Source organism: Dermacentor albipictus, chromosome 3, assembly GCF_038994185.2.
Source record: "Dermacentor albipictus isolate Rhodes 1998 colony chromosome 3, USDA_Dalb.pri_finalv2, whole genome shotgun sequence".
Lineage (NCBI taxonomy): Eukaryota > Metazoa > Arthropoda > Arachnida > Ixodida > Ixodidae > Dermacentor > Dermacentor albipictus.
The window spans coordinates 80,015,627-80,040,541 of record NC_091823.1 but is presented as its reverse complement, the minus strand read 5'-3'; the positions used below and the strand labels follow the sequence as shown (position 1 = coordinate 80,040,541).

The following is a 24,915-nucleotide window of genomic DNA, read 5'->3' as shown; positions in this document are numbered from 1 at the left end:
CACTTTGCACTTGTTCCTTCAATTCACTTCCTTTTTTTCCCCCACCTCGCAAACTCTCGGATAATGCGATTTATTCACGTCATCATTTACTGGTCCCGGTGGAAGGCTCCAGTATACTGGGCCGCTTTAGTAATTTAGGGCGAAAAGAAAAAAGGAATACGAAGAAGAAAAAAAATACACAGACGGTTGAGAAATATAGTATGAGAAAGAGCTTTATTTATCTTATGATTTTTTTTCTACTTCTGGTAGGAGAAATTCCTGGTTAAGCACCAAGGTTAAAGGTGCAAACAAGCAAGCAAGCTGCCAGCAAGCCGTGATACAGCTTACTAGGTTAGCCATGTTTGCGAAATTTAGCCTCTTTACAGACTTACCCTGTTGCCTTGAGTATCAGTAAGGATGATGATTGCAGTAACGGAATGGTGACGGAATGGTGGCGTAGTAGACTGTAAAACAAAATTCGTCAGCACCTGAATTGTCTGGAAATTTTTTTACAGCCATGCAAAGGCCTTGGCGATGATAATAAAAGAAAGAAAAACATTGCAAAAATTAAAAAAGAATATCTTAATCTAGGTAAAAATATATAATTTTGTTTTAAGCGAAAGAATTTGGCATAATAGTATGTCATGCAGAAAAATATGTTGCGTACGTCCCGCAAAAGACAAATTCACTATTCCTTTTTTAATATGCAACACTTGTTTTACCTAGTGATATGAAATTTATCATTGTTAATAAATGTTATCCCAGATATTTCTCTAAATTCTTACGTTAAATTACTAAACGATTCTGCGACCACACTTGCCCCCCTTTTTTTTTATTGATATCATATAAGGAGATGTTGGCGCGCAATTTAAGGCGCCGGCTACTCCTTATCTCTTGGGTGGTTCCGTCATACAGCATTGAGGGTTCACGGTTACATATCAAATAATCTTTTCACACAAGCACCAGGACTTATAAAGCAACGTTTCCACAGGAAGACTATGGCAAATGTCTCCACACCTATGTAGTCGAAAGTCTCAAAAGTACAAACGATACTGTCGCCTAATAAAACATTGTCTAATCAGCGGGTGGTATATACATCGTGTAAATATATGTCCAGCCATCTAATCAGCCTATCACTAGGGGCTTCTTTTCCCTTTCCCTGCAGTGGGTGAGTGCGCATATTTCACGAACGAGCAGGCAAGCAAAAACAAGATAGTGGTCTTCACTATGGGAGGATACTTTCATCGCAGTAAATTCAAAGCTGAAATAATCGCTGAAGTCTGCTACCCCTTTCTTTTTATTTCTTAGTGTATTTGCTTTTTTTATATATACTTCTACATCTCTACATCTGTTTGACTCAGCATGTGACCATGCAGGACATTGTCAAGAGCGCGCCCACTGCAAGTGACAATACTTTATTTAAAAAGTTGTGTTTGTGTCTAATACAGGCAACAGTAAAAGAGGCTGGCTAATGCTGCCATGCATTAAGCTGATGACCGCATTCATCTGTCATATTGTAATGATACTACTGAAAAGGGCGCTAAAATTATCATGTGCCCCATTCCCCAATTCGTACATGTCGCTTGGCCAGTCTCCGCTTGCATTCCTGAAAGACGGCTTACACCGGGGCTAACTGAAACAAAGAGTATCTGAATTTCAATACGGGAATCTCATTTTTCAGGCTCCAATGAATAATTACTTACATAGTTACAGGAAATGGCGTGAGTGCGAGAAGTAAAAACAAAAGCGAGAGAAGAATGCACCCAGACGGCAGTAATCTCGGAAAGTAATTACAGTTACTAACAGTGAAGCAGCGCCGTTAATCCGGCCCCCTATCGTGGCTTAGGGATTGGAAATGAGAACGCACGTTTCCGAGCGGTGATACTTAAATTTCTAAGTATTAATGGCACGGAGAACTTCCAGTGCGCGCACACTTGGCTGTTCGTTTTCTTTTTTTTTTCCTCTTCGAAATTACTCGGGCGTGAGAGTTATTTCCTTACGCATAAGAAAACGGTCCCCGATCCGTTATCACGCTCGATTTATTACGACAGTAAAATACGTGTGAATAATATTGCTGCGGCATTGCTTCTACTTACCTAAGTTCCAAGTAAGGCGGACGTCGTTCCTGCGCAAAAATAGAAGAAAGAACAAAAGTCACTAGGCTGCATAGGAAGCGCGGCTTCCCAAGAAATTCGAAATCATTAATATTTCATACGTATTTTTGTTCACTTGCGTGAAGAGGCTAAATAAGAAGATGACTGTAGTTTGGGAACTTGTTAGCCTTTGGCGAGGCAGGAAGGAAAGGAAAGATTGATGCTGAACTGACGTCAGAAACAGACTAAAAATTCTTTCTTCCTTTATAAGCTTTCTTTTTTCTTTCGCTATATATATATAAAAAAAAGGTGGGGCGGGTTTTTAGGGGCTGGTCTCGTCTCCTATTTTATGGAGAGTGGAGGGCTCGTTCAGAATTCCTTTCTTTAGGCTCCACATTATTAATGAATTGAACGGGCCCGAAGTAAAAAGCGACTTCTCCAGAGTACATTTGGCGGGCGAGGATGGCCTACGGCAAACGACAGTCGGGCGTCGCAAAATGTTATAAGGCACGGGGCTGCACCGATGTTTTGCTGGGTTTCGCAGGGAAGCCCGCAGATGGGCACATAACAAACGGCCATCTTCCGCACGATACTTTTCTAAATCTCTTAATGCGGCCTGGCACATTTCGCATGTATGAAAGGGTTTTCAGCGTGCGTACCGGAGCTGCGATTTATGGCTCCCGATGGCAGTTCCATATCTGTACGTGTCTGTGAAAGCAAGTATTATTTTTATTACGAATTTTGCACGACCCACTTTCAAACAAAGCAGACCGCCTGTATAGCTGATTAAAGGGAATACGTTTGCAAAGACGTAACTAATAGATTCAAACATTACTGGGAGGTATTCTTGACGGTAAGCATGTTCATGATAATAAAATTTCTTCATGTACAGAGAAGCACGTTCTTGAGAAGAACGGAGGTTAAAAGATAGAGCGTACATTCTTAGCCGTCTTACTCTTTCGCTGAAGAAATGGCTGCTTGGCAGTCGGAAAGATCTTTGCTATGACATTAAGATGTACTAGAGACTTAGTTCGCTGTGATGACTGACAGAAAACCTTGAGACAAAATGTATGTCCTTGTCGACACCGTGACATCGTTAATCTGTCATTTACATTGCTCGCATTATTACTTTTCTCCTTAAATAATAACTTATGCTCAAAGTGCAATATATCCCGAAACGTTCGCTTATATTGTTCTTGTTTAGCAGTATACAAATAAAAATTAGGCCTTTGCCGTTTAAAACTTTTTTATAACGTCATCTGCCTGTAAGACACGCGAGTTTCTAGAAGAAGCCCGCTAAATTTTTCAGCTAACATGAGCAGATTTTTTTTTAAAGTTCTGCGTAATTATGTGTCCCCTTTATTTATTACAGTCACGCATATTCTTCTATAGCTATGAAAATGTAAAGGTAGACCTCTTTTTTGCCGGCTCTCCCGAAATACCAAGCACACTATTCTGGAAAGAACCATAAAAAATGAATAAATATATCTAGACACACAATCACAAAACGCAAGCACAGAAAATGTGTCACTGTACGAGATAAGCACCTATCTACATAAATAGCATACCATAACTGTGATACGTTCTTGCCCTCTACTCTGCATTTTTTTAAATCTGCTGCAGAGAGCGTGTCTTCTCTTCTTCTTTATTATTCTTTTTTTTTCGCTGTAAGATACTTCAGATTCTAAGACAGCATATCGGATATTTCAGTGGTTGAACTGTTCTAAAAAAAAAAAAAAACAGCGCAGCAGTGATAGAGTAAAACTATAGTGATGCTGTTTTGTCGGCGGCACACATTTCATGTCTGGCGGACATCGAGCGCTGTGCGGTAACAACTGTTTAACTATCGACTTTGCTTCACCGAAGTACGTACCTAATGCCGATCGACACGCGATATTCGCAACAGCGAGAGAAAGAGCAGTTGTTTAAATTGACGACAAACAGGTCGACACGATCGAGATTACATTGGACATCTAGTCCGCGCTAGGGTTAATAGAGATGGAAAGAAAGCCATTAATGGTCGACGTGCATCAGGAGGCAGAACAAAGGCTTGGCCCCAACTTGCAACCGCTGTGCGTTACACGCTTTTAACTGAATGTTTTATACCGCGTTGGCCGAGAAGTCACAGTGGAGCGGTCAATAATCCCCACGTCTGCCCCATGCGTTTGAACCAGTGTTTCCATCGAGGCATAGTAAGCCTTACTGCTGAATAGGAGAGCTGTTGAGGAAGGGAATCTTGCGTGCAGTGATGCCTCGGTGAATGACCCTCCGCTTTGTAGCTCGGACTCATGACTGAACAGTCCTCGCATCGCTTTGGCGTTGGCTTCAACAAATTGAAGCGAAGCCCATTTGCGCATTAAAAGCAACATTCCGTGTTATCTATTATATGGACTCTCAGCCGACAATGCTAGAACGTTGTCCCCGCCGATCATCGGCTCAGAAGACGCTGAAGACACTTTTCTGCTTTCTGAGAAACTGGTTTGTACGAGCGTCTTTGACTCTACTGTCTGTTAGGTCGCTATACCCCCCTCTGGCTCTCTCTTGTTCATCTTCCTTTTCTCCTTGCCCCAGCGTAGGGTAGCCGACCGGACTCTTGGGTGGTTAACATTCCTACCTTCTTTACATCCCCTCGTCTCTTCCTCTCTCTTTTTCACGGAAACGGCGCAGTGCTTCTGGCTGCAATAACCACTCAGCGAACTAGACGCGCCATCAACGCCGCGCTCAATCGTCTTGGTGGAGAAAAAAAACGACAGCGTTCTCGTTTGCGCTGTTGGCATAGGCCTTTGTTCGCGCGCCAATGTAAGCACGCTAGCATTTCTGCTGAACTACTGCGTAGGCATTGGTTTGAGCGGAACGGGAAGTAAAGTTAACGTTGCCTGGTACCCACCGTGGTTGCTTAGTGGCTTTGGCGTTATACGCTACTAAGCATGAGGTCGTGGCATCAAATCCTGGCCGCGGTGGCCGCACTTCGATGAGAAGAAAATGTAAAAAAAAAAAAGAGAAACGCCTGCGTATCTTGCGTAGGGTGCGCGTCACAGAATTTCAACGGGTCTAAATTAACCCGGAGTCCCACGTCGCGGCGTGCCTCATGATGTGGTCCTGGCTTTGACACGCAAAGCGCCTAGAATTTAATTTTTAACGTTATCTTACACTTCACTTGGCGCTTGGCGGTCACTAACGCCGCAGGTTTACCGTCGGTCTCATCTCGCGTGACATCGAGTTGCGACGCCTGCAATGCCACTGACGACGCACGTAATCACGCCAGTGTTCTAGGACACATGGTTGCTGTTATTTCTGTCTAGCAGCAGCTGCCTTGCGTGCTCCGTCGAGCCAACGTGTGTCCCACTCGCGTGTAGATAGAAATCATTCGAGGAGTACAAACAAAACGCTAAACTTTGCTATCTCTTTCAACTGCTTCTGCCATCGGTCGAAACTGCCATATTATTTTCTTAAGGAATTGCTATGTTTTACGTCATGTCTGACGTGACTTTATGCCGTTAGCAATTGGTAAGAACTAGTTTGCTGTTCCTCGTCTGAATGGCCAAGCGTGTGTCTAAAGTCAAAGTCATACAGATTTCAAAGTGTGTACATTTATATATACACACTTCTGCATATGGTTTTAGCTGATAATTTCAATCTTTCCTGTAATAAAAATGAAACGCGGCCTGACGGATTGCTCCTGACATCTAAATATCGTTACGTCGTAATTACAAAAACTCACCAGAAAACACCAATGAGGTCTTGCCCTCGCTGCTTTTTTTTTGTACCATGGGCAGCGCAACACTTTGAAATCTGTACGGCTTTAACTTTAGACACACGCATGGACATTGCACTATATTTCATAACTAAACGTTTGGGTGGTATATGCCTCTTGAAGTCTCACTGCATCCACAAAGACTCTTCGACGACGAAGAGAATCTTGCCTTGAGAGCTAACGTTTCGTTCATGACGTCATCGCGGCTCAAAGAGAGCAATTAGACCCTCACCGCCGCCCCTCCTTTCATCCGCTCTTGCATTTTACAGCATACACACGTGACAATGCCTGTCGCAAATTCAGGCCAGAAGGAATTACACGTTCGGCGGCTCAAATGAGAGACGCAGGGTTTAACGCAAGATGCCACTACTGCATTGCAGGTTCCAAGTACGCCGTGCTGCCGACGGGCGAACTGCTCATCCGTGAGACGGACCAGCAAGATGGCTTCCGCACCTACCGCTGCCAGACCCGTCATCACCTGACCGGCGCCGTGTCGCAGAGCGTGACAGTGGGACAGCTGATACTGACAGGTGAGATGTTCACGAGTTCATCAGATGTAGGTGTTCGCGAAGTACTAGTTTGTGTAGCGGGGTGAATGGAGTTGGCAAGTTTTTATTAATACGAAAGCATTATACGCCTCATTATGCGAAAATCCGGCGTTGTAGTCGGTGCTGCGACCAAATGAGGGTACAAGAATTGGCCTGACGGCAGCTGTAAGGCCGTTTTGTACGCCTTTCTTATAAGAGTGTCCATGCGCTCGGTCTCGCTTTTATGCTTGACTTGATATGGGAGTGCGTACGTGACACGGCTGATGACGCTGGCTAGTACCAGTTTTATGGTTTCGTCCTCAGTGAAGCCATCTTTGCTACGTGCTACTCTGGCGATGAGTGATGCGATGCTTCTTATTGCGTGATTGATTTTCTCTGAGGCTACCGTTATGCCGTTGTTCTCCAGGACGTGCATACCTAGTAAGCATGATGTCGGGTCTCGCTCTATAGCACAAAGAAAGTACTAGCGCTGGGGGTATACAACGCCTTTGAGGAACTAGCAAGCGCCACACTCATAGCGTAGAGGGAGCGCCTCGACAAGACACAACAGGGAAGAACCTCCTTCAACGGCTAGGGTACCCGCTCACATCCCATTACTGCGAAGAAGAAACACAACTCCTCGCTAACCAAATTAGAGAGAACATTGTAGTGTAGTAGACCCTATCCCCAAGAACATGCAACCCACCCACAATAAAGAGAAGATGGCAGCGCGTGCCCTCATGTTGCACAAGCGCTGTTTCAGAGACCCAGATACGTACCGGATGCTATCCCGTATCCCGCGTCTCCACGTCGCGAGACGAAATACACAATAGCCCTCGTCAATCAGTGAAACCAGGTAGCCTCTGCTACCATCTACGCCACATGAAGTGCAGCAGCAGAAGCAGCTGCGATCGCTCTCGCACTTCGCGGCGCCGAGAGCAAGTGAAGATCCGCCCGCGTCCTTACGGACTCACAAGCGGCGTGTCGTTTATACATGAATAGAACACTTCCTGTACAAGCCATTCGAATCTTAGGCCGCTCACTAGAATGGACCCACGGCATCGTCTGATGCGCCGAGCACGACGTCCTGCGGGGACGTCGTGCTCGAAAACAAGCGCATACCCACACTTGTCCCGCCTACACGCCATCACCCCAGACAGATATACGTCCCGAACATGTCCCTGCTGTAGCAACCATGCAGCGACACTCGCGCACATAACACACGAATGCACCGACCGTCCGGGCGACGCAATCTTGCCACGAGTCATAGCACACACACTCATTACGTGGTCTTGGGAGGCGAGACTCTCCGAACTGGTCCTGGGAAGCCAACTGGCGACCCTCATCCAGACCCGGCGAGCCGCGGTGGCCAGTGGAGCCCTGTCAGAGACAACTACCCAGGAGTAAACGGTGCATTAATTTGAATAACCACGCGAAGTTTCACCACCACCACCACCTAGCTTCCTATTGTGGGCAAAAAACAGCGCGAATTCTCGTAGACAGACTGAGATAAATTCTGGAAGCTTCGGGAGGAGAAGACTCCCTCAGATTCCAGACCTACCCTAGAGCAAGGATAGGTCAGGTCCAAGAGGACGTTCGGCGTACAACATCTAAGGTCTGCACCGACCTTCCTGTTGGGAAGGTGGACAGCAAGTTAACCCATCTATTAGAGGCCAAACAGTGCATTCCTAAAAGATGGAAGTGTCAACGACTTAATCCTAGGCTACGCAAAAAGATATCTGAGATTAGCATACACATTGAGGAGTATTGCATAACCCTCTCTAAAGAGCTGTGGGACGAGCTTTGCAATTCCATAGACGGCTAGGTGCGTAACGATAGAACTTGGAACTTGCTTAAGCTCCCTATTAACAAGACTAATACTAAGTCTAATCAGAAGCATGTCATTGGTAGAACCATACATGAGGCCGCATGAATGACCTCCGAGGATAAGTTAATCCGCACGCTTGCTGACAAATATCTCCCAGTCGGGTCAGGGCGGTCTCATGTGCATCTCGATTACCAGGGTTAGGCTAATTTAGAATCAGAATCGGTTTTTATTGAAATCATTAGAATGATTACAAGTCGTTAATATTCAGGAGGAGGTCCCGGAGTCAAAGACTGCAGTGGGACCTCCTTTACAAAGTAAACGTAATAAAACAGTACAGCAGTTTTACAGCAGTTTTCAAAAAATTGTTAAAAAATTACAGGTTTTAGTATGAATACCATGATTGAAGAATTACATATGCATAAATGTCATGAAAAAAAGCACTGTAACACAATCTTGTTGACAACTGATGAAGTAACTGCGTAGATGACGTGACGAACACAGTAGAATTTGTTAACTCGAATGTATATGTGAGGCAGAAACAGAAACCTAACGGTATGGCAAAGAAAATGAAATGAAGGCACCCTGAAAGAATGGTTATGAGTGTGGACTAGGCATCAGTATTCGACAGAATGTAATCTTTTAGTTGTATCTTGAATTCATGAGATTTAAGTGTTTTTATGTAAATTGGTAGAGTGTTCCAGAATGCGATAGATGAAAAATGGACTCTCTGTTTGCCATAATTAGTATGGATTTTAGGTAAAATGAAGTTCCTATTTATTGCCAACCTGGTAATATCAGCATTTAATAGAGAAGACTGTGGAAACAAGCTATCGCATCGTGTGTAATTGATCTGACGGAACAAAAAGATACGTAGATTATATTTAACGAGTTGCGTGACTGTAAGAATGTGATTAGTTCGTAAAAGATATGAGGCGTTGTTATTATATGGGCTAAATTTAATTATCCTAATAGCCTGATTCTGTAGAATTTGCAATGAGTTTAAATGTGTTACGTAAGTGTTTCCCCAGCAAGTAACGCAGTAATTAATGTGGGAATGAATAAATGAAAAGTATAATGATGGTAATGTATGATGGTCAAATATGTTTCGTGCTTTTAGAAGTACCCTAATCCCGTAGGTAATCTTCTGTTTTAGTTTGGTTATGTGTTCAGTAAATTTAAGATGTTTGTCTACTTCTATGCCAAGATAATTGCATGAAAAACTTGCAGGGATAGGACTTCCGCCCAATAAGATAGGAGGAATGGAGTGAAGTGTTCGTTGCGGGGAAGTGAATACAACAAATTTTGTTTTAGACGGGTTCATCTGTAGCTGGTTAGTTTGGCACCACTCCAGCAGGCTGTGTAAGTCGCCATTAAGGTTAGATACTAAGGTTGTGATACATTTATTGGAATTAATAATAGTAGTATCATCTGCATAAAGTATACATTTCGAAAAGGACAGGCAGTTAGGCAGATCATTCACGTATAATAAAAATAAAAGCGGACCCAATATGGAACCCTGGGGCACACCAATATTAGTGAACATGGTTTTAGAATGAACGGCTGAAATGGTTACTACTTACATTCTGTCTGTTAAGTAATTTTGTAGTAACAAGAGCGCTGGGCCGGTGATTCCCAATGATTCAAGCTTACGAAATAAGATGCGGTGATTCATTTTCTCAAACGCTTTGCTTAAATCTACAAACAATGAAGCTGCATAATTCCCTTCATTGATAGCGAGTTTTAGTTGATCGGTTAGAGCAACGAGAGCCAGTTCGGTCGAGTAACCCGAGCGAAAGCCGTATTGGAATGGTGAGAGAATGTTAAATTTTGTAAGGCAATTAGTTAAACGTTTTTCTATTAGCTTTTCGATTACCTTACTAAAGAATGGTAATACACATACACCTCAACGAGTCGGCTCACAGAGCTGATTGACTGAATATGTGCGTAGTGCGTGCGTCGTTGGCACGTGGCGGCGCAGTCAACGCGTGGGAGGTGGCGCCATGTCGTGAGTGCATACAATGAGTGTATAAAATAAAAAAAGCATTAATGTCGAATTGAATGCCGCTGAGCGGTCCTTCGAATTGTGAACTCATCACGGGCAAGCGAGCGCCTTGCGACGCTTCACGCGTTTTCATTTGCCATTACCGAGGCGCAGTTAAAACGCAGGCGAAAGCGTGCGCAGCTTAAGCCACCTAGAAAAAAAATATTTTCGTCTAGGTGGCTTTGGCGCAGCCAAGGAACGCTCAGAATAAAAGAATCATTTTACCAAAATGACTATATTGCTTTCGCGTTCCCACGCGTAAGCAGTCTTGAGCGTCTCTGCCGATTTGTTTTTTGAGAGCTTTCTCAGTCTGCTCTGGACGAGAAAGCTCCCAGCTAACGAGCACGTGGCATAAAGAAAATCTGTGGGCCATTAATGGCATTGCAGGTGGTTGCTTTAAGCCCCGTTAAACTCAGGATTTTCAGCAGATTTAGGAAAGTCGCTAAACGTGCGACGCTGCGGTCGCTTCAGGTGTTAAATAGTGCGCAACGCATGAAAAAGCACCAGAAGGGAATACACTTGAACAAAAGAATGTGAGCTCTGTTTTTAGGACTGCCAGCGCAGTAGCTTTCTGTCTATTCGAATGATTTCGGGAAACCTGCGCCTTGCGAAAGCCCAGAATTCTCCCGCGGAGTCACTGTGCTATACGTCCAATTAAGAACGGGCATTGTGGTTGCTGACTGGTTGTAGTTAACCATTTAGGCTATTTTTGTTCATGTTATCTATAACCACATTTGCTACACAATAAAATTAGCTCACAGAAACAGCGCTGGAATTCGTTTAGGACACTGTGTCGTTTATTAACTACTAGATATTGTATTTCAGTTATGTTATTCTTCTCCGTGCATGCTCTTGTTGTGTTCGAGAAAAACGCTCTCATCACGTTGTAAAAATAAAAAAGAAAAGAAATAAAGCAAAAAGAGAAGGAGAAGTCAAGTTAGTACTGTCATTGAGCCCTTATCATTTTGCATTTATTTTCGTGTAGCATTGGCAAACAACACGCAGTCGAGTGTCGCGTCCTGACCTAAAAAGAAACAAAAACACCGTCCAAGCACTGCGTACAGATGCTTAACCAGCGAAGCTGGAACGTGCGGCCCCAGTGTTAACGCTGGGTTAATCCCGATGGTTCATTAAACGACGACTTGATAGGTTGCCGGATCCTCAGTACGCAGTTACTGCTTGCGCTCGGCTGCCCGAGCGTGTTCTTGTGCCCGGGCTACAGCATCGGCACGGCGTAGACGAGCTCGCTCCCGGTTCTGCTCGCGGCGTCGCTGATCGAAAGCTGCCTACTCCTCAGGAGTACGTATGACGCGTGGCCTACCCATTACGGAGCCAGAGAGAAACTGCTGCGCGCTCGCTCTGCTGCGACGGAGTACGACGGAGAGAAACAATGTCACCACTGGCACAACCAATGGCGCGCCTCTCTTTCTCTCTTTTTCGACGCATGCGCATGGGGTTGCGCTTGAGGAGTTCTCGGCGTACACGCAACAGACAGACGAACGGACGAATGGGCTAGGCTCATACATCGTCGTTGTAAAAAAAAAGTGTAAATGCAGTATCAAACAGTATTTTACGACATAGATCTGAGTGTGGAGTTCTGCGATCTTTCTTTGCGTGCAATCAGCTACTGAATATACAGAGTGGCATAAATGCATGAATTTGTCTTTTATCTCTAGTTTTCTAGGCTATCATAATAATTTCATGAAAGTTAACCTTCAGAACAAAATGAAATCAATAAAGAATCAAAAATTACATTTCCTGCACCAAATATTCAGTGGTTCAGCCATTGATAAGGTGGAAGCACGTACATACACGCGGGACAATCATACTTACCAGGCACATGAGTGAAAAAGGAACAAGCCCCCCCCCCCCCCTCACCCTAGTACGCACGCACGCACGCACACGCACACTACGCGCGCAGGAACGAGCTATCGTGTAGGACACACAAACATTCAGACACGCAAACTGCATGTACCTTTCCACCACCTCAAAACGAATTCTTTGGTTATGTCCTTTGAACCATGCTTCCGCAATGTGCAGACGCCTCCTCGTTTCCGGAATCCAGCTGGCCGGTTGTTTCACAACTTGCCGCTTTATACAAAGCTTGAGGCAACTTCGGGCCGCCGAATAACTACTCTCACAAATCACAGCGGCGTAGCTGTTACTGCAAACCGAGGAAAGAAATGACCGTAAGAGGCAAATGGGAGAAGCAGTACTGCTCCACTTTGGCGGAAGGGAGAAAGGGCCTATCTGACACGGTTCATGCCATCTGAATGTGTTCAATTTAGAGCACGCCGCGAGCGTCAGACGGGTAAAATCACGGAGATCGGCAAAAGTTAGAAAAGAAAGCGGGAGCGCGCGCGTGGCGGAGAGATAGTGAGAGGCGGAGGGAGAGAGATAAGGTGGGAGCGAGTGAAAAGCAGAACTCCTGGCGCGTCGACACGTTACCGAGGCGGGCTCGTTCAGGTTTGCGGTGGGTTAGCTCCCGCGGCTGAGCGAGGAACGTCCGGGAGCGACAGCGCGGTTGAGTTTGACGCGCCACGCCGCGCGTACGACTGCTTGCCCGTGTATGCAACGAGTGCGAGCGACAAGTCATCCGCAGTCGAACGACGGTCGGAAGACGCTTGGCGGCGCGGAAGCGAAGCGCGATGCATAATGTCAAACGCAGAGGAGTCCCTCGCGTCGAAGTGGCAGCTGCGCGGGGGGGGGGGGGGGGGGTAAGGGGGGAAGCTGCAGAAGCAGCTCGCGCCGGCAGCGGAATCCGAATTAGAATTGTTCGTCGACGGTCCTGACAGGCGCAGCCTGGAGGCGGTCGACCGCTGTGGTGCGTGCCGCAGTTAGAGAGCGAAAAATTTGGTCTCCCCGTTACAAAAGACGGCGAACACGGCGTAGAGCTTGAAGGAAATCGCTCGTGCCTCTTTCGGTTTTTTTAATGTTTTCTTGTCGAATACCTTAGTGTTCTAGTGAGAGAATTAAGGTCTGTGCGCTAGCTTTAAAGATGGTTTCAAGAAGAGGTACATCGGCAGAGCGTGGGTACTAAGGAGAGGAGTCCTTTCTGGACGTGTTCATTCGGTTAAATGCGACAGTTGCTTTTCTGCTTCGATGAAAACCGCGTTTGGAGAAGCACTGCTTCTTCGGTAGTGTTCACGACCACATATGTTTGCATTCTAGAGGTTAATGTTTTGAGGCACGTTTGTGGCTCTGTCGGCACGTCGGCGACGGCTCCAGGTCAAGTTCGCTGCAGGGCTGCATAGATTTCGCTTCTGAACGTGCTGTTAGTGAAAGTTTTCTTCGTTTACCGCCTTTCGTTGCATTCATTAGGCATATATCGTTTTTAGCGTTTTGTTTATTCTGAAATTCTAAGTTTCGCCGCGCAGCAGCGCAGCTGAAGCACGTCGCTGCGTGACTTTCATATATAAACAGCGCGCTCCAATTTGTATGCAGAAAGAACGTACAAAAACGAATAAAACTGAGTATCACTATTTATCAATAACGTCCCTCGTGGAGATGTGCACGGAGATCGCGGAAAAAAAAAAGAAGAGATACGTCTGGGAAAAAAAAAGAAAAGGGGGAAAAAAAAGAGTCATGAAAGTTACAGCGAGGCTTTATATAACAGGCGCATATCCATATGCGCAGCGCGCTAAGGCTTAGCAGGCCTTGTACTCAGCCAGGCAGGTCCGCGAGCCTGTGGCAGGTCGTTACCGAGGTGCGCGCCTCGTTAAAATAAAAGCCACTCCCTCGCGTGCACGGCCACGGCCGAACGGCGTGCGGCCGCTCAATCCAGGCGTGACGGTGGACGGCGCCGTGCGCGCACCGATGGTTATCGTTGAGCGACAAGGAAACGACAATTAAAATGCGAATTCATAACGGCACGCAATCACCTCGGGAGGACGCCAGCAACCAGGCTGTCTTAGACGAACGTGATAAAGGTATGAATAATAAAAAAAGAGACCCTTAAAAGCGACATAAAACAACACGAACGAACATCACAGTGAGAGCGGCAGCCCCTTCATTTAGTTTTGCCGCTTCGCTTCTTGTTTAAAAGAATAAATTTGTTCTCTTTAAGCAAGAGCGTGGAGGTAGAGGTACAGGCAGAGATTGCACACTTGAACAGCCTTCGGCAGAAGAAACATAATAACGCAAAATGTCTCAGCAGAGTCGAGAGAAAGAGGAAGACATCTCGGGAGAGCGCTATTCAGGATTCTGTTTTGCTTTAATCAGGTGGTTGCGCCCAGAGCATTTAGCAAAGCTTCTCGTGAAAAAAGGCGCAACTGGAAACACCCGAAAGGGCAGAAACTGTGTGCTCGTCCGGCGTTCCCCGATGGCAATAACAAGAGAATAACGTTGAAAACTCCAAACTTCACTCACTGTTTGCTCTTTTTAGTGCTAGAGGGGGCGGGGATGGGAGGAAGAGGAGCCCGCGTTTTCGTCTGAGCCTCGTCGTACGCCTCGCAACTTGCTTGCCTGCATGCTTCGGTTTAGCTCAGCGTGACGCCCCTGCACTGTTTGCTTGACCGGCATTGTCAGCTCTCTTTCTTTTTCTCTCTTCTCTCTCTCTCTCTCTCTGAGCCTGCGCTGCGACGAGCGGCACGCAGTCAACTCTGTGTGGACGCCGCAAACAACGACGGTTATGAACGCTGCTACCTCCTCCCGGCGTTACGCCCCGAGTCGTTCCCGAAATCGCTGCAACCTTTCTCGCCTTTTCCGCGCCGCATCTCGAAAGGCACGCGGAGAAGACTTTGCTTCGCTCCGGCACCGCCCGGGGAGGCGACGAACGAAAATGCAACAACGAAAAGGAAAACGATGCGAATGTGCCGAAGTGGCGGCGCCGGAATGTTGATAGCACCGGGCGAACAACCTGGGCAGGCAGGGGAGCCGGGCGAAGCTAGCGCAGGAGGCGCGGGGGGGTGGTATTTATGCACGGCGGCGAAAATGAGCGCTAGCTCCAGCTCGGTCAAGCACGCGGGCCTCGTGTTAACTTAATTTCAGAGTCGCCGCGTGCGCTCTTTAACAAAGATGTGTTTCGTTGAAATTCGCAGCGCTGCCACTGCACGGGCTAATCTGGAGGACTTTGCGTCCTGCCGGTAACGTTCACCCTGGTTGGTTAAAAAGGTTGCCCGTGTTTGCGTAGTTGATTAACTCCAGCTGCCCGCTCTTGTTTTTGTAATCGTGAGCGTTAGCTTTCCCAGTGTCAGGTGCATACACATTTCGTATTCGTGACAACCTGAAAAAAAACGAAAAGATGTTTGCAGTTAAAACAAGATTGAAATTTTAACTTATGCGTGAATGTAACTTGTAAGCCCCGCTACGGGCGGCTGCAAAACAGACCCAAACGGACGGCGCGGGCCATCTGGGCAGGGGACATGCGTCTCGACGAGATTGTTTCCACACTTGAGTAATGGCTGTTAACGGTTGACCCAGAGCAGGGCCTTGCAAGCAAGCAGAGTAACCACGCCGTCGGCACCCAGGGCTGCCGCACAGTTCGGGGAGCGCAGAAGGCCATCAGCGCCACATTAGCGGTCGCGCCTCACAGTAAAAAAGGGAGCTTCGGACCCCCGTCGCATTGTGCTTCCTGGGAATCCCCACAGGCGTTTCCCTTGCGCGCGGCCGGCTGGCGGGGGTAAACTCCTTCCCAGCTGGGATCTCCCCGACTGGGCGTCAAACGCCGTAACGGGCGGGCCCGTCTGACTTCCGCGGTGCTCTCATCGGCGCCCTTGAAGAGTGCTTGGTTCGGGTCTAGCCGCGGGCAACGGAGATAGCGCGGCCTCAAGCAGGCGCGCCAGCCTCATTGCCTTTGACGGCTTTGCACCGCGCGCTGACCGGCGTAGGGATTCTTTGAGCCGCAAAAGACCCTGCGGTTTTGTCTCGGTTCCGAGGCGCCGTGGGAACGTCTTCTTCGGCTTACGGCCCGGACACGAGGCCGACCTCGGCGGGTGGGCAATTATCCCGGGCTCCTCTGTGACAGTTTGGCTTGCAAACAATTGCTTGTTTAAGGCGCCGCATGGCCTGCGGGTTCTTGGAATCCGATCGCGTCGCGCACATGTTCGAGCACTGGAAAACATGGTCCCGACGTTCCCAGGCTTTTAGGTTTTGTGAATGTATTTTGTTGGGCAGTGCTTGTTGCGCCGGCTGTGCTCGAGAGCCGTTGCTCGGAACTTGCGATGTGTACAGCTGGCATGACCCTCACCCCTTTGTTGTTGTATATTGTGTATTTCGGGTGAGGATTCTACACCGTGAACTGTACTAAAAAAAGATGTTCTTTGACTTTTGGTTGTTCGACTGACCAATCCCGCACGCAAGTTCTGCTGAACGCAGTGATTGGTGAATGGATTGGCCAGTTGAGACGCAACCCGGCGGCAATTCGCCAGTAAAGATTGTGGGCGGAGCGTTGCGTCTACAAAATGCGGCCGCAGAGCTCCGAAGGGCAGTTCTGGACCTGGCTTCGGTGCTAAGCACCATCGGCTCTGCCGAAATAGGGTCGCCCTATGTGGTCCAAACCAGTGTAGCTATTTGTAACCTATGTACTGTTGAAACTATGCAATCTTGTAACCGAACTTTGTAATTTTATCTGTAAATACAAGTTGTTGTTCGTTCGTTACTGCAGCGGCTTTGTCTTTTCGAACCTAAGTCACCCATTGAGCCACCTGTGCAGACCGTCTCTGACGGTGCGTCTCGGACGCCGACGGTGGGGGTGAATTTCTACGAACCAATCGATCGATCGTTTTGGCATCGAATTCTTACTTAACTATTTGCGATTGCTTTGGCAGCAAAGGTCCGGTGCAATGGCTTTAGAGTAAGTATTGCTACTCAAGAGGCCTTTGGACAACAATATGAAAACGCCTCGTATGGGCACAAGTGACTCTCAAAACTCCGCAAACCTGCTGCGTTAAAGAGATCGCAATGAAAGGCAAAGGGCTGGAGCAGTAGAGTTATATTCGTACTGCAGGTGACAGAGTGTACGTGCGTCTAACAATACGACAATATTATGACAATATGACAATCTTCTGCGTAGCAAGTTGTAGATGAACAAGGGTAAAGAAAGACGGAATGACCGAAGAGAGACGAGGTGGCACTCATTAGTTCATGGAAGGGTATCGTATTTTAGAAAGCTGAATTTGACGTGGTTAGGATAGAGGATGCGAGGAGCGGCCATGGTGTTACATCGTGAGACGAGCGGGGGATTTCGTTGAAGCACACTTGGTGGGCTGTCAGATTCCCTATAGTGTTACACACAGGAAATAATAGCAGATGAAAAAAAAAGAGAAAAGTTTTTAATTTTTGTTTGTTTATTTGGTCCTTCCTTTCCTTTATTATGATTACGTACAGAGATTTGGCTTCAAAGAAGTGCAGTTCAGTGTTGTTTGCTCGGGCGGCTACATGTAAGGGCCAGACGCGTGACTCGACACCAAGACGGCAAAGGTGAGTTATCGCCGTGGAAGGCGGGGGGAGAGGGGGGAAGCTGTGGTTTACGGAGGGCGCATAAGCGGGTTGACTGTGAGGGTGCGCATCTCAGACCCGCAGAAGCTGACTCTGTGTGGTAAAAGTCCTACAAGGCCGTATGTGACTTGCGCAGTCAGTGTGGCGTACGAAATTTCATTTAACTGCGGCAGGCTGTATATCGGCCAGACAGGCCGTTGCATCAATGAAAGGGCAAGGTAACACGAGCTGTCTGTCAAGAATAAGGTTAATTCACATTTGCCTATGCACTGCGATTCCTGCACGTGTGAACCGTATATTTTCAATATCCGCATTTTTGTTAAAAGCAAAGATACCCTGGCACGGGAATTACTGTAAGCCTATTTCATCAACATGAAACATGGCGTCTATGAACGATACATCTGTGGCATTATGTAGCACTTAACGACCGTTCTTGAGCTGTATGATTGAATAATGATGCAAACTTGTTTGAGTATTGTGCGCAAACGTATGTGCGCACACGACCACATTCGCCTAGAAATACTGATCCTGTCTGCTTTCAATAAACTAGCTGCAAGTGACGCTCTTTCCTTTCCTAAAGCTTTTTTCCGCCCTTGGTTGCGTCTTAACTTCGTGGAAATAAGAAACCTGTTGCACTGCAAAGGATTTGTGGCAACGGCCTTGGAATATTGAACTATATTGGAACTCTGGATATTGTCCCCCTGTAGACCTGTTGTGTGCACACAGCGTACATCGCAGTCTGATTGGACGAACAATGGGGTGAAGGGGATGTTTGGGATGCCTTTAGGTACGTGCAGGGCTGTTGAAGGAGAATGCGGTGGAGATTCCGCTAAGAGAAAGAAGACCAAAATTGCAACCTAAGTGTAGCTCTTGACTCGTAGTCTTCTGATGTCTCTGCAAATGGTTTCCATTCTGTCGCTTTGTTGTTCTATCTTAGTGAACAATTAACCCCTTTCAATCAGCGTCACCGCCTTGCCTGCTGTAATGTGACTTCGTGACATCCACACCTTCAAGTTTCCCCCACTGACATTGGCGCAGACATCAAGTAAAGCGATACAAGAAAATACTACAAACAGGTATTAACTGCCCGGTAGGAATGTAGTTACTGATTTATCAAAGCTCCTCTTAAGCGGACAATATGGATGCAAAACTGACGTAGTTGTCGCGTTCTACACAACTTGAGTATGCTATGAAAATCTCTCTTTATGTCTGTCAAGCAAAGCGCTGAACGACGCGTGCTCTAGAGCATCGCGCACGCTTATTTATGACAGGGATCCGCGAAGTGTGTCTTTTCCCTCCCCTCCTTCATCCATCCCCTTTCAAAGCGGCACGGTATTCCTAGAGTCTATCGTTGAAGCAATATTGAAAGCCTTCGCACATCCTGTCATCCTGTCAAGGTGTGTGACCAGGCTAGTTAAGATGCTTTTATTTTTTATGTGCTTTTTTTTATTTCAACATGACAACGCGGCAGGTTGACTGGAGATAACTTGTGAGGGAGTATAGACATATGTGGGGGGTGCCCTTCTTAATGAATCATACTTGGCAGTCCGCGCATGTGTACGCTTCTTCTGACCGTGCTCTTTCCCCTGGAAAGCTGCTTTTGACAACCTTCTCTTCGCACGTCCTTTTGAGCTAGATTAATGTCACTCTCAACCTATAAATGCTTGCTGAACCTTCCCTATTGTGCAGCAGACACTCTCCGTTTGGCTAAAGCCTGGATCTGGTGCATTTCCTGGGAACTCGGGAAACTGCAAAACTGTACTAGAACGGCCAACGCAATATGCACCCGCGTTCTTCTGTCTAAGCTGGTAAATCTCTGCGCGGTGCTTCCTGACTGATCACTTAGGCAAATCTAAGCAAGAAATGGGCCAACGCTTATATTGCTTCGCATGTGCGCGATACTCATTTACAAATGCCTTTCGATGTCAACTAAAGAGTGTTCGCGAACAATGCTTTCTCCAATTAACCGTGATTTTGCGTTGTTGTCACGCGCAAGCTGTATTCGTTGTGTTGTAAGCGTCAGTGCTTTGCAACATTTTATTGACAGGACGCGCATCAGCCTGTCAAAAAAAAAAATGTATAGATAAGGATTGCAACAATACATTGGGTCGTCCTCTCCAGCGCTTTCTAGTGGATCGTCCCCGATCCCTTTTAAGACATTTCTGATGTTGTCGGACCCCGACATAGTCGCATTGGCTTCCTTGCACAAGTCCAGTGCATCTTCAACGTAGCTGGTAAATGATTCACCCGACTGCTGTGCGCGTTCTCGCAAACGCAATTCGGCTCGTAGCTTGCGCACAACAGGGCGTCCAAACACAGCCACTAAAGAGGTCTTGAACGAGGACCACCTCGGAAAGTAGATCTCATGGTTGTTGTACCAGAGACTGGTGACACCCGCCAGATAGAAGAGCACGTTGCACAGTTTGGCAAGATCGTCCCATTTGTTGCTGGCGCTTACCCTCTCATATGTCGTCAGCCAGTCTTCCACGTTGGTGTCGTCCGCGCCCCTGAAAATGGCAGGGTCCCTGTGACGAAGCGCACCAGAGCACATGATGGACGGGGGAGGTTTCCTGCGATGCGCCTTCAGGCATGGTTGAGCGCAGGGTACCGGATCGAAGTTGCGAGGTTGAAGTTTTAGGCCACAGCAACCTCCACAACTTGCAAAGGTGTTTATTAGTCACAGGCGTTTGGGACCGACCGTTGGCGCAGGGCATGGACTCTCAGCACTAGCGGCATTCAAGAGCAAAATAGCGCTGGAGAGGACGACCCACTACATCGTGCCAATGCTTGACTACAAAAAAAAGAATAAAAGAATGAGAGAGAGAGAGAGAGAGAGAGAGAACGTTTAATAATCCGAGCCAGTGAGAAAGAGTTCATTCTTCACCCAAGGTGGATGGCCTCCTCAGTCCAGGTAGCCATTGGCTTTTGCTGCTTCCCTGACCTGGTTCACAGCTTTCGCTGGTCCTCCAAGTCCGGGACCACGATCACGGCCTCCCACGATTCTTGGCAATGTTCTGTGGTTTTGTTTTCGGTTCTTGATAATTAATAAGAGAAAAAGAAATAAACCCACAGTCTGCCTCGCGCACATCTTTCAAATCGTTTCTTTTTTTCCTTTCTTCCTTTGTTATTTCTTTTTCTTTTCTACTGCCATGAAAATTAATGAAGGAGTCATTGTCGCCATACGCTGGCGACGGCTGCTGCTTTTAACATCGTTGTTAGAGAACTTATGTTTTAAAAACATGCCTCTCGCTCAAGTGCATTCTCCATGATTTGCTCGCGAGTATCCCTCTCGACAAGGGCCGAGATTTACAAAATTTTCCCTTCAGTAGCTGCGATGTCCGATTGGGGAATGTCATGCACACGCGAACCGTAGTGCGATAGCTATCGAAGTGACAGTAAACAAGGTTGATTAATTCGGGCCTCTCCTTTCTCTTAGTGGCGTATACTGCTTTATTAGTTTATTCGAGGGTACTCGAGGGCACAGCCAAGAAACGAGGGCCGGATTTCCCCGTTCAGAACGATTCAGCCCGGAACGTGGTAAGCAAGTCAGCGGTTACTCGGTACGTACGCGTTGTACGAGCTACCCAAAACTCGCGGGTTCATGACGTAAGCCTTGAAATAAACGCCTCTATTCCGGCAAGGCTGCGCTATAGACACTTCAGTAAACCAGGCTAACGACCACGGGTGTTCAACGAGCTTTCTTTGTGCCAACTGGCAAAAAAAGAATACGGCAGCAGGGCTACATAGCGATGCACGGGATGAACAAGTCCGAGCGTGAAGAGGCCAGCCCGTGCGTGGTCTTCGGGCAAACGAGCATTCTCTTTAGTCTTCGGGGCTCACAAAGCGTGGATTCTTTTTTTCTTTTTCGCTCGACGAGGAATAGCGTTTCGACGAAGTAGGCTGCGCCAGGACTCCGGGCCAGACTGCGGCTCCCACTCGACGTTCTGTGCGCACACACTCGTACAGCCGTCGAGGCTCGCAATTTATGCGGCTGGCAGCGTATACGATGGGCTCTTGTAAGAGAGGAGAGAGGGTTTGGCATCGAGGGGCGCGGGCTGGGTGCAGGGTGAGGTAACCGCCTGTACGCTCCGCATCTCTAAAAGAGTACAGTACCGTCGGAACCAGAGGACGCGTTATCCAGAGAGGGATGGAAATTATGCTGCAATGAACAGACATTGAGCACTGTGTTGACTGTGGCAAGTCATCTGATTGACATTGCTGTCGTGACTTAGTTTCTTGTCTGGGTCCTTTCTTCGTCTCTTTCTTTTGTATTTTTGTACACACAAATTGAAGAAAAACAAATTTCGACACACAGTAGGTCAATGAACGTGTGAGTCGATACTAAACGTATATACTATTTCAGATGCGTTTTGTGTATTATGTGAACTGTGGGGAGGGGGGGGGGGCTTAGGTCAGGTTTCATGTTTATTATCAGAAATATTCCCGGTAGAACTGCTGCATTCACGCACGTTATTGCCCAAGAATGTCATAATGTCACACAATCTGAGAGCCTGGTGTTATGTTATGCATGTTAATAAAATAAAACTATAAAGAAAACTAAGCTGCGCATCCAATAGTAGATCACCAAAGTAGAAACAGGAAAGAAAAAAATAACACATAATTTAACATATTCCTTCACTGATTCCAAGATATGGAGCGGAATACAGAAACAAATTTATAACAATAAATAAGAACAGCACGGCAATACAACATATATGTCAAACAAAGCACGAAATCGTCTATTCTTTATGTAGTGCAAAAAATAGTAGTGCCTTGGTACAAAATTTGTGTCAGATAATCGCAAGGGAGATACAATTCGATAAATCCACGGAAGCAAGAACAAGTAAACATGGTTGCAGGATACCAGTAGATAAAAAAAAGACCATTATTATCAAACAATGCAGTCGTAAAACAAGTCATTCTCCGTGGTGCTATGAGTGAGTGAGACAACTTTATTCGGTCCACCTGTATAGACGCGAGTAAACTCAACGTCACCTGGCTAGGCCCACTCGACAACCATCAGGTGAACCCTGACGGCCCTCTCGCGAGCCCTCTGGACTGCCAGAATGTGAGAGGTCTGGTCCTGGGCCCTAATGAGCTTTATCATTTCCTCTTGGGCCTGTGGGGCTGCGCCCGTGCCGGTCCGTAGTTCTATGAGAACAATTTTTTTGGTTACAGCAGAAACAATAGTGTGAGCAACGGGCATCGAATACCCGCCCAGAGAGCGGCAATTTCACCGTAATGTGTTCAATTTCGGGAAGGATTTCTTTTCTGTTGATGTTACCTCAGTTGTATTTATCAGCTGTGAGGTAGAATATATTTGCAAGGAATGTGCGCTTTCCTGATTCTAAATACGAACAGATGTAGCGCGCGTTTTATTGAAATGTTTAACGGTAAACTATTAAGACCATCGTATACCATAAGTGCAAATTCTCTGCGATGAATAAATGTAAATATTCTAAAAGCCTGGTTTGTAAGGAGGGAGTGTTGTTAAATCAGCAGAACAGCTTTTACCGCCGAGAGAATCGGTAACACGGCTGTGAAAGAAAACGTGGTAAAGGGGTCGGAGGATGGCGGCTGCCAAATCGCCTTTATTGTCCAAACTAGCACACCGATAGCAAAGTAATTGAGGGGTTTTGCTTCTTGCGCGTGATTTCATCACAACATAAATCCCATCCACCTGCATATCCCATCCCATAAGATGAGCAAACTGCGCTCGCACGCATTGGTTGCACAAATTACTATGCCACCATTAGTTTTGGCAAAGCTAGATTTACCGTGGTGAAATGTATCCGCTAGTGCCTTCGGGAACGGCACTTGCGATTGGCTGGAGCCAGAGGTCACAACACTGCGCCGTATTAGCACGACGGAGTCCGTGGGGGCTCGAGTCCCGCGTTCCTCCTCGCCTCGCCGCAGCGGAATCGAGTAGCGACTGCCTCAGGCGCGCTCGCCACCGCCACTCGACTCGTCCTCTCCGCGGTGGTCCTCTTCGTGCGGGGCATCATCTCGTTGAGCGCCTTCGCACTCAGCAGGTCTAGCGGCATGTATAAATAATTCGGACCCGGCAGGCCACTAGGTGCGAGGGTGACCGCTCCGCTATTGGATCCACTCTGCCACGCCACACACCACGCGCGTGCTCTTCGAATACCAACGACAGAGGACCGGAGAAGCCGGCGGGCAATTAGAGGGGAGGAGGGGAGGCGGACAAGTTGGGTTACCTAATTGGCAAGCGGGGGACGACCCCGAGGTTGACGATGACGACTTGCGCAGGGCCCCCCTCGTTGTGCGGCGCCTATCCTCCAGACGAGGCTGGAACGACGGCTCCACCTCTCCACCACCTTCACGCGCTCGCTTCGCTCACTTAGCGCGAAGCGGCGAGCTCTCTCCTCCTCGACCACAACCGCGCTGCGGTTAAGCATATCCCATCAGCATCGGCTTCCATCTTGGTACTGATGTGGGCGTTAGTGGGTGAGCGTTCGCGTGCTTTTGTGTCCGTCTGAGTGGGCATGCGTATGCGTGCTTCCGCGCTTCTATGCCGCTGTTGGTGCGTGCGGGTGTCACGCTCGCGCGCTTCACGGGACGACCTCGCCTCGGTTGAATCTATTCGTTCGACGGCAGACCGCAAGCACTGTCGATTTAGTATGGGCGCTCTTTGTCGCACATTGCGGCGTCGCATGGAGAGTTCGCTTGACTTAATCATCATATTACTGTGGGAAATACTGCATCACGAGGCTTCTGCGTGCAATATAAATGAGAAAGGTAGCAAACACTGCGCCGTCTTGTTTTACATTAGGTGCCACGATGAAAAAGAGAAGTGACGCGAGAAGAAATAAATAAAACTAGGAATGACGATGTTAAAACACAAGCAACGCTTTCAAGCGCTTATATATCTGTCCGCCGCGCAAAGCATGCGCAAACTGCGGCGAGGAAATAAAATCGTGTGAAACGGTTATGTCGACAAAGGTATTCAGTAACAGCTGATCAATGCCTACACTAATAAGCATTTTGTTGTATCGGAACTAGAAACACTTAATATCAATGGCGGTATCCCCACCGTGTCGTAAACAGCTGCTCGGTACTGCTTTTGTTTTGTTGTTAGTGCACTCGGTTGCGAAAATTTCTTGTTAGCTCTTACTCTAGTTAGATCATCCAACTTAGCTTGTTAAGCTTGTGCTGTTTGACAGGCTTGAAACATGAGCTATTGAACTGTCCCCGGCACTAGGCTACATACAGCCTCTCACCTGCCCCCCCCCCCC

At 47.2% G+C, this 24,915-nt stretch overlaps 1 protein-coding gene across 1 annotated transcript in view; it reads left to right on the top strand.

Annotated features, from left to right (window-relative positions):
- The window catches only part of LOC135919173 (cell adhesion molecule Dscam1-like), a 556,253-nt gene that overhangs the window by 297,997 nt on the left and 233,341 nt on the right, over positions 1 to 24,915 (top strand). The window contains exon 4 of the mRNA XM_065452886.2: positions 6,207 to 6,356. Within this exon, the coding sequence (XP_065308958.2) occupies positions 6,207 to 6,356 (150 nt within the window). The remainder of the gene's footprint in view (positions 1 to 6,206; positions 6,357 to 24,915) is intronic.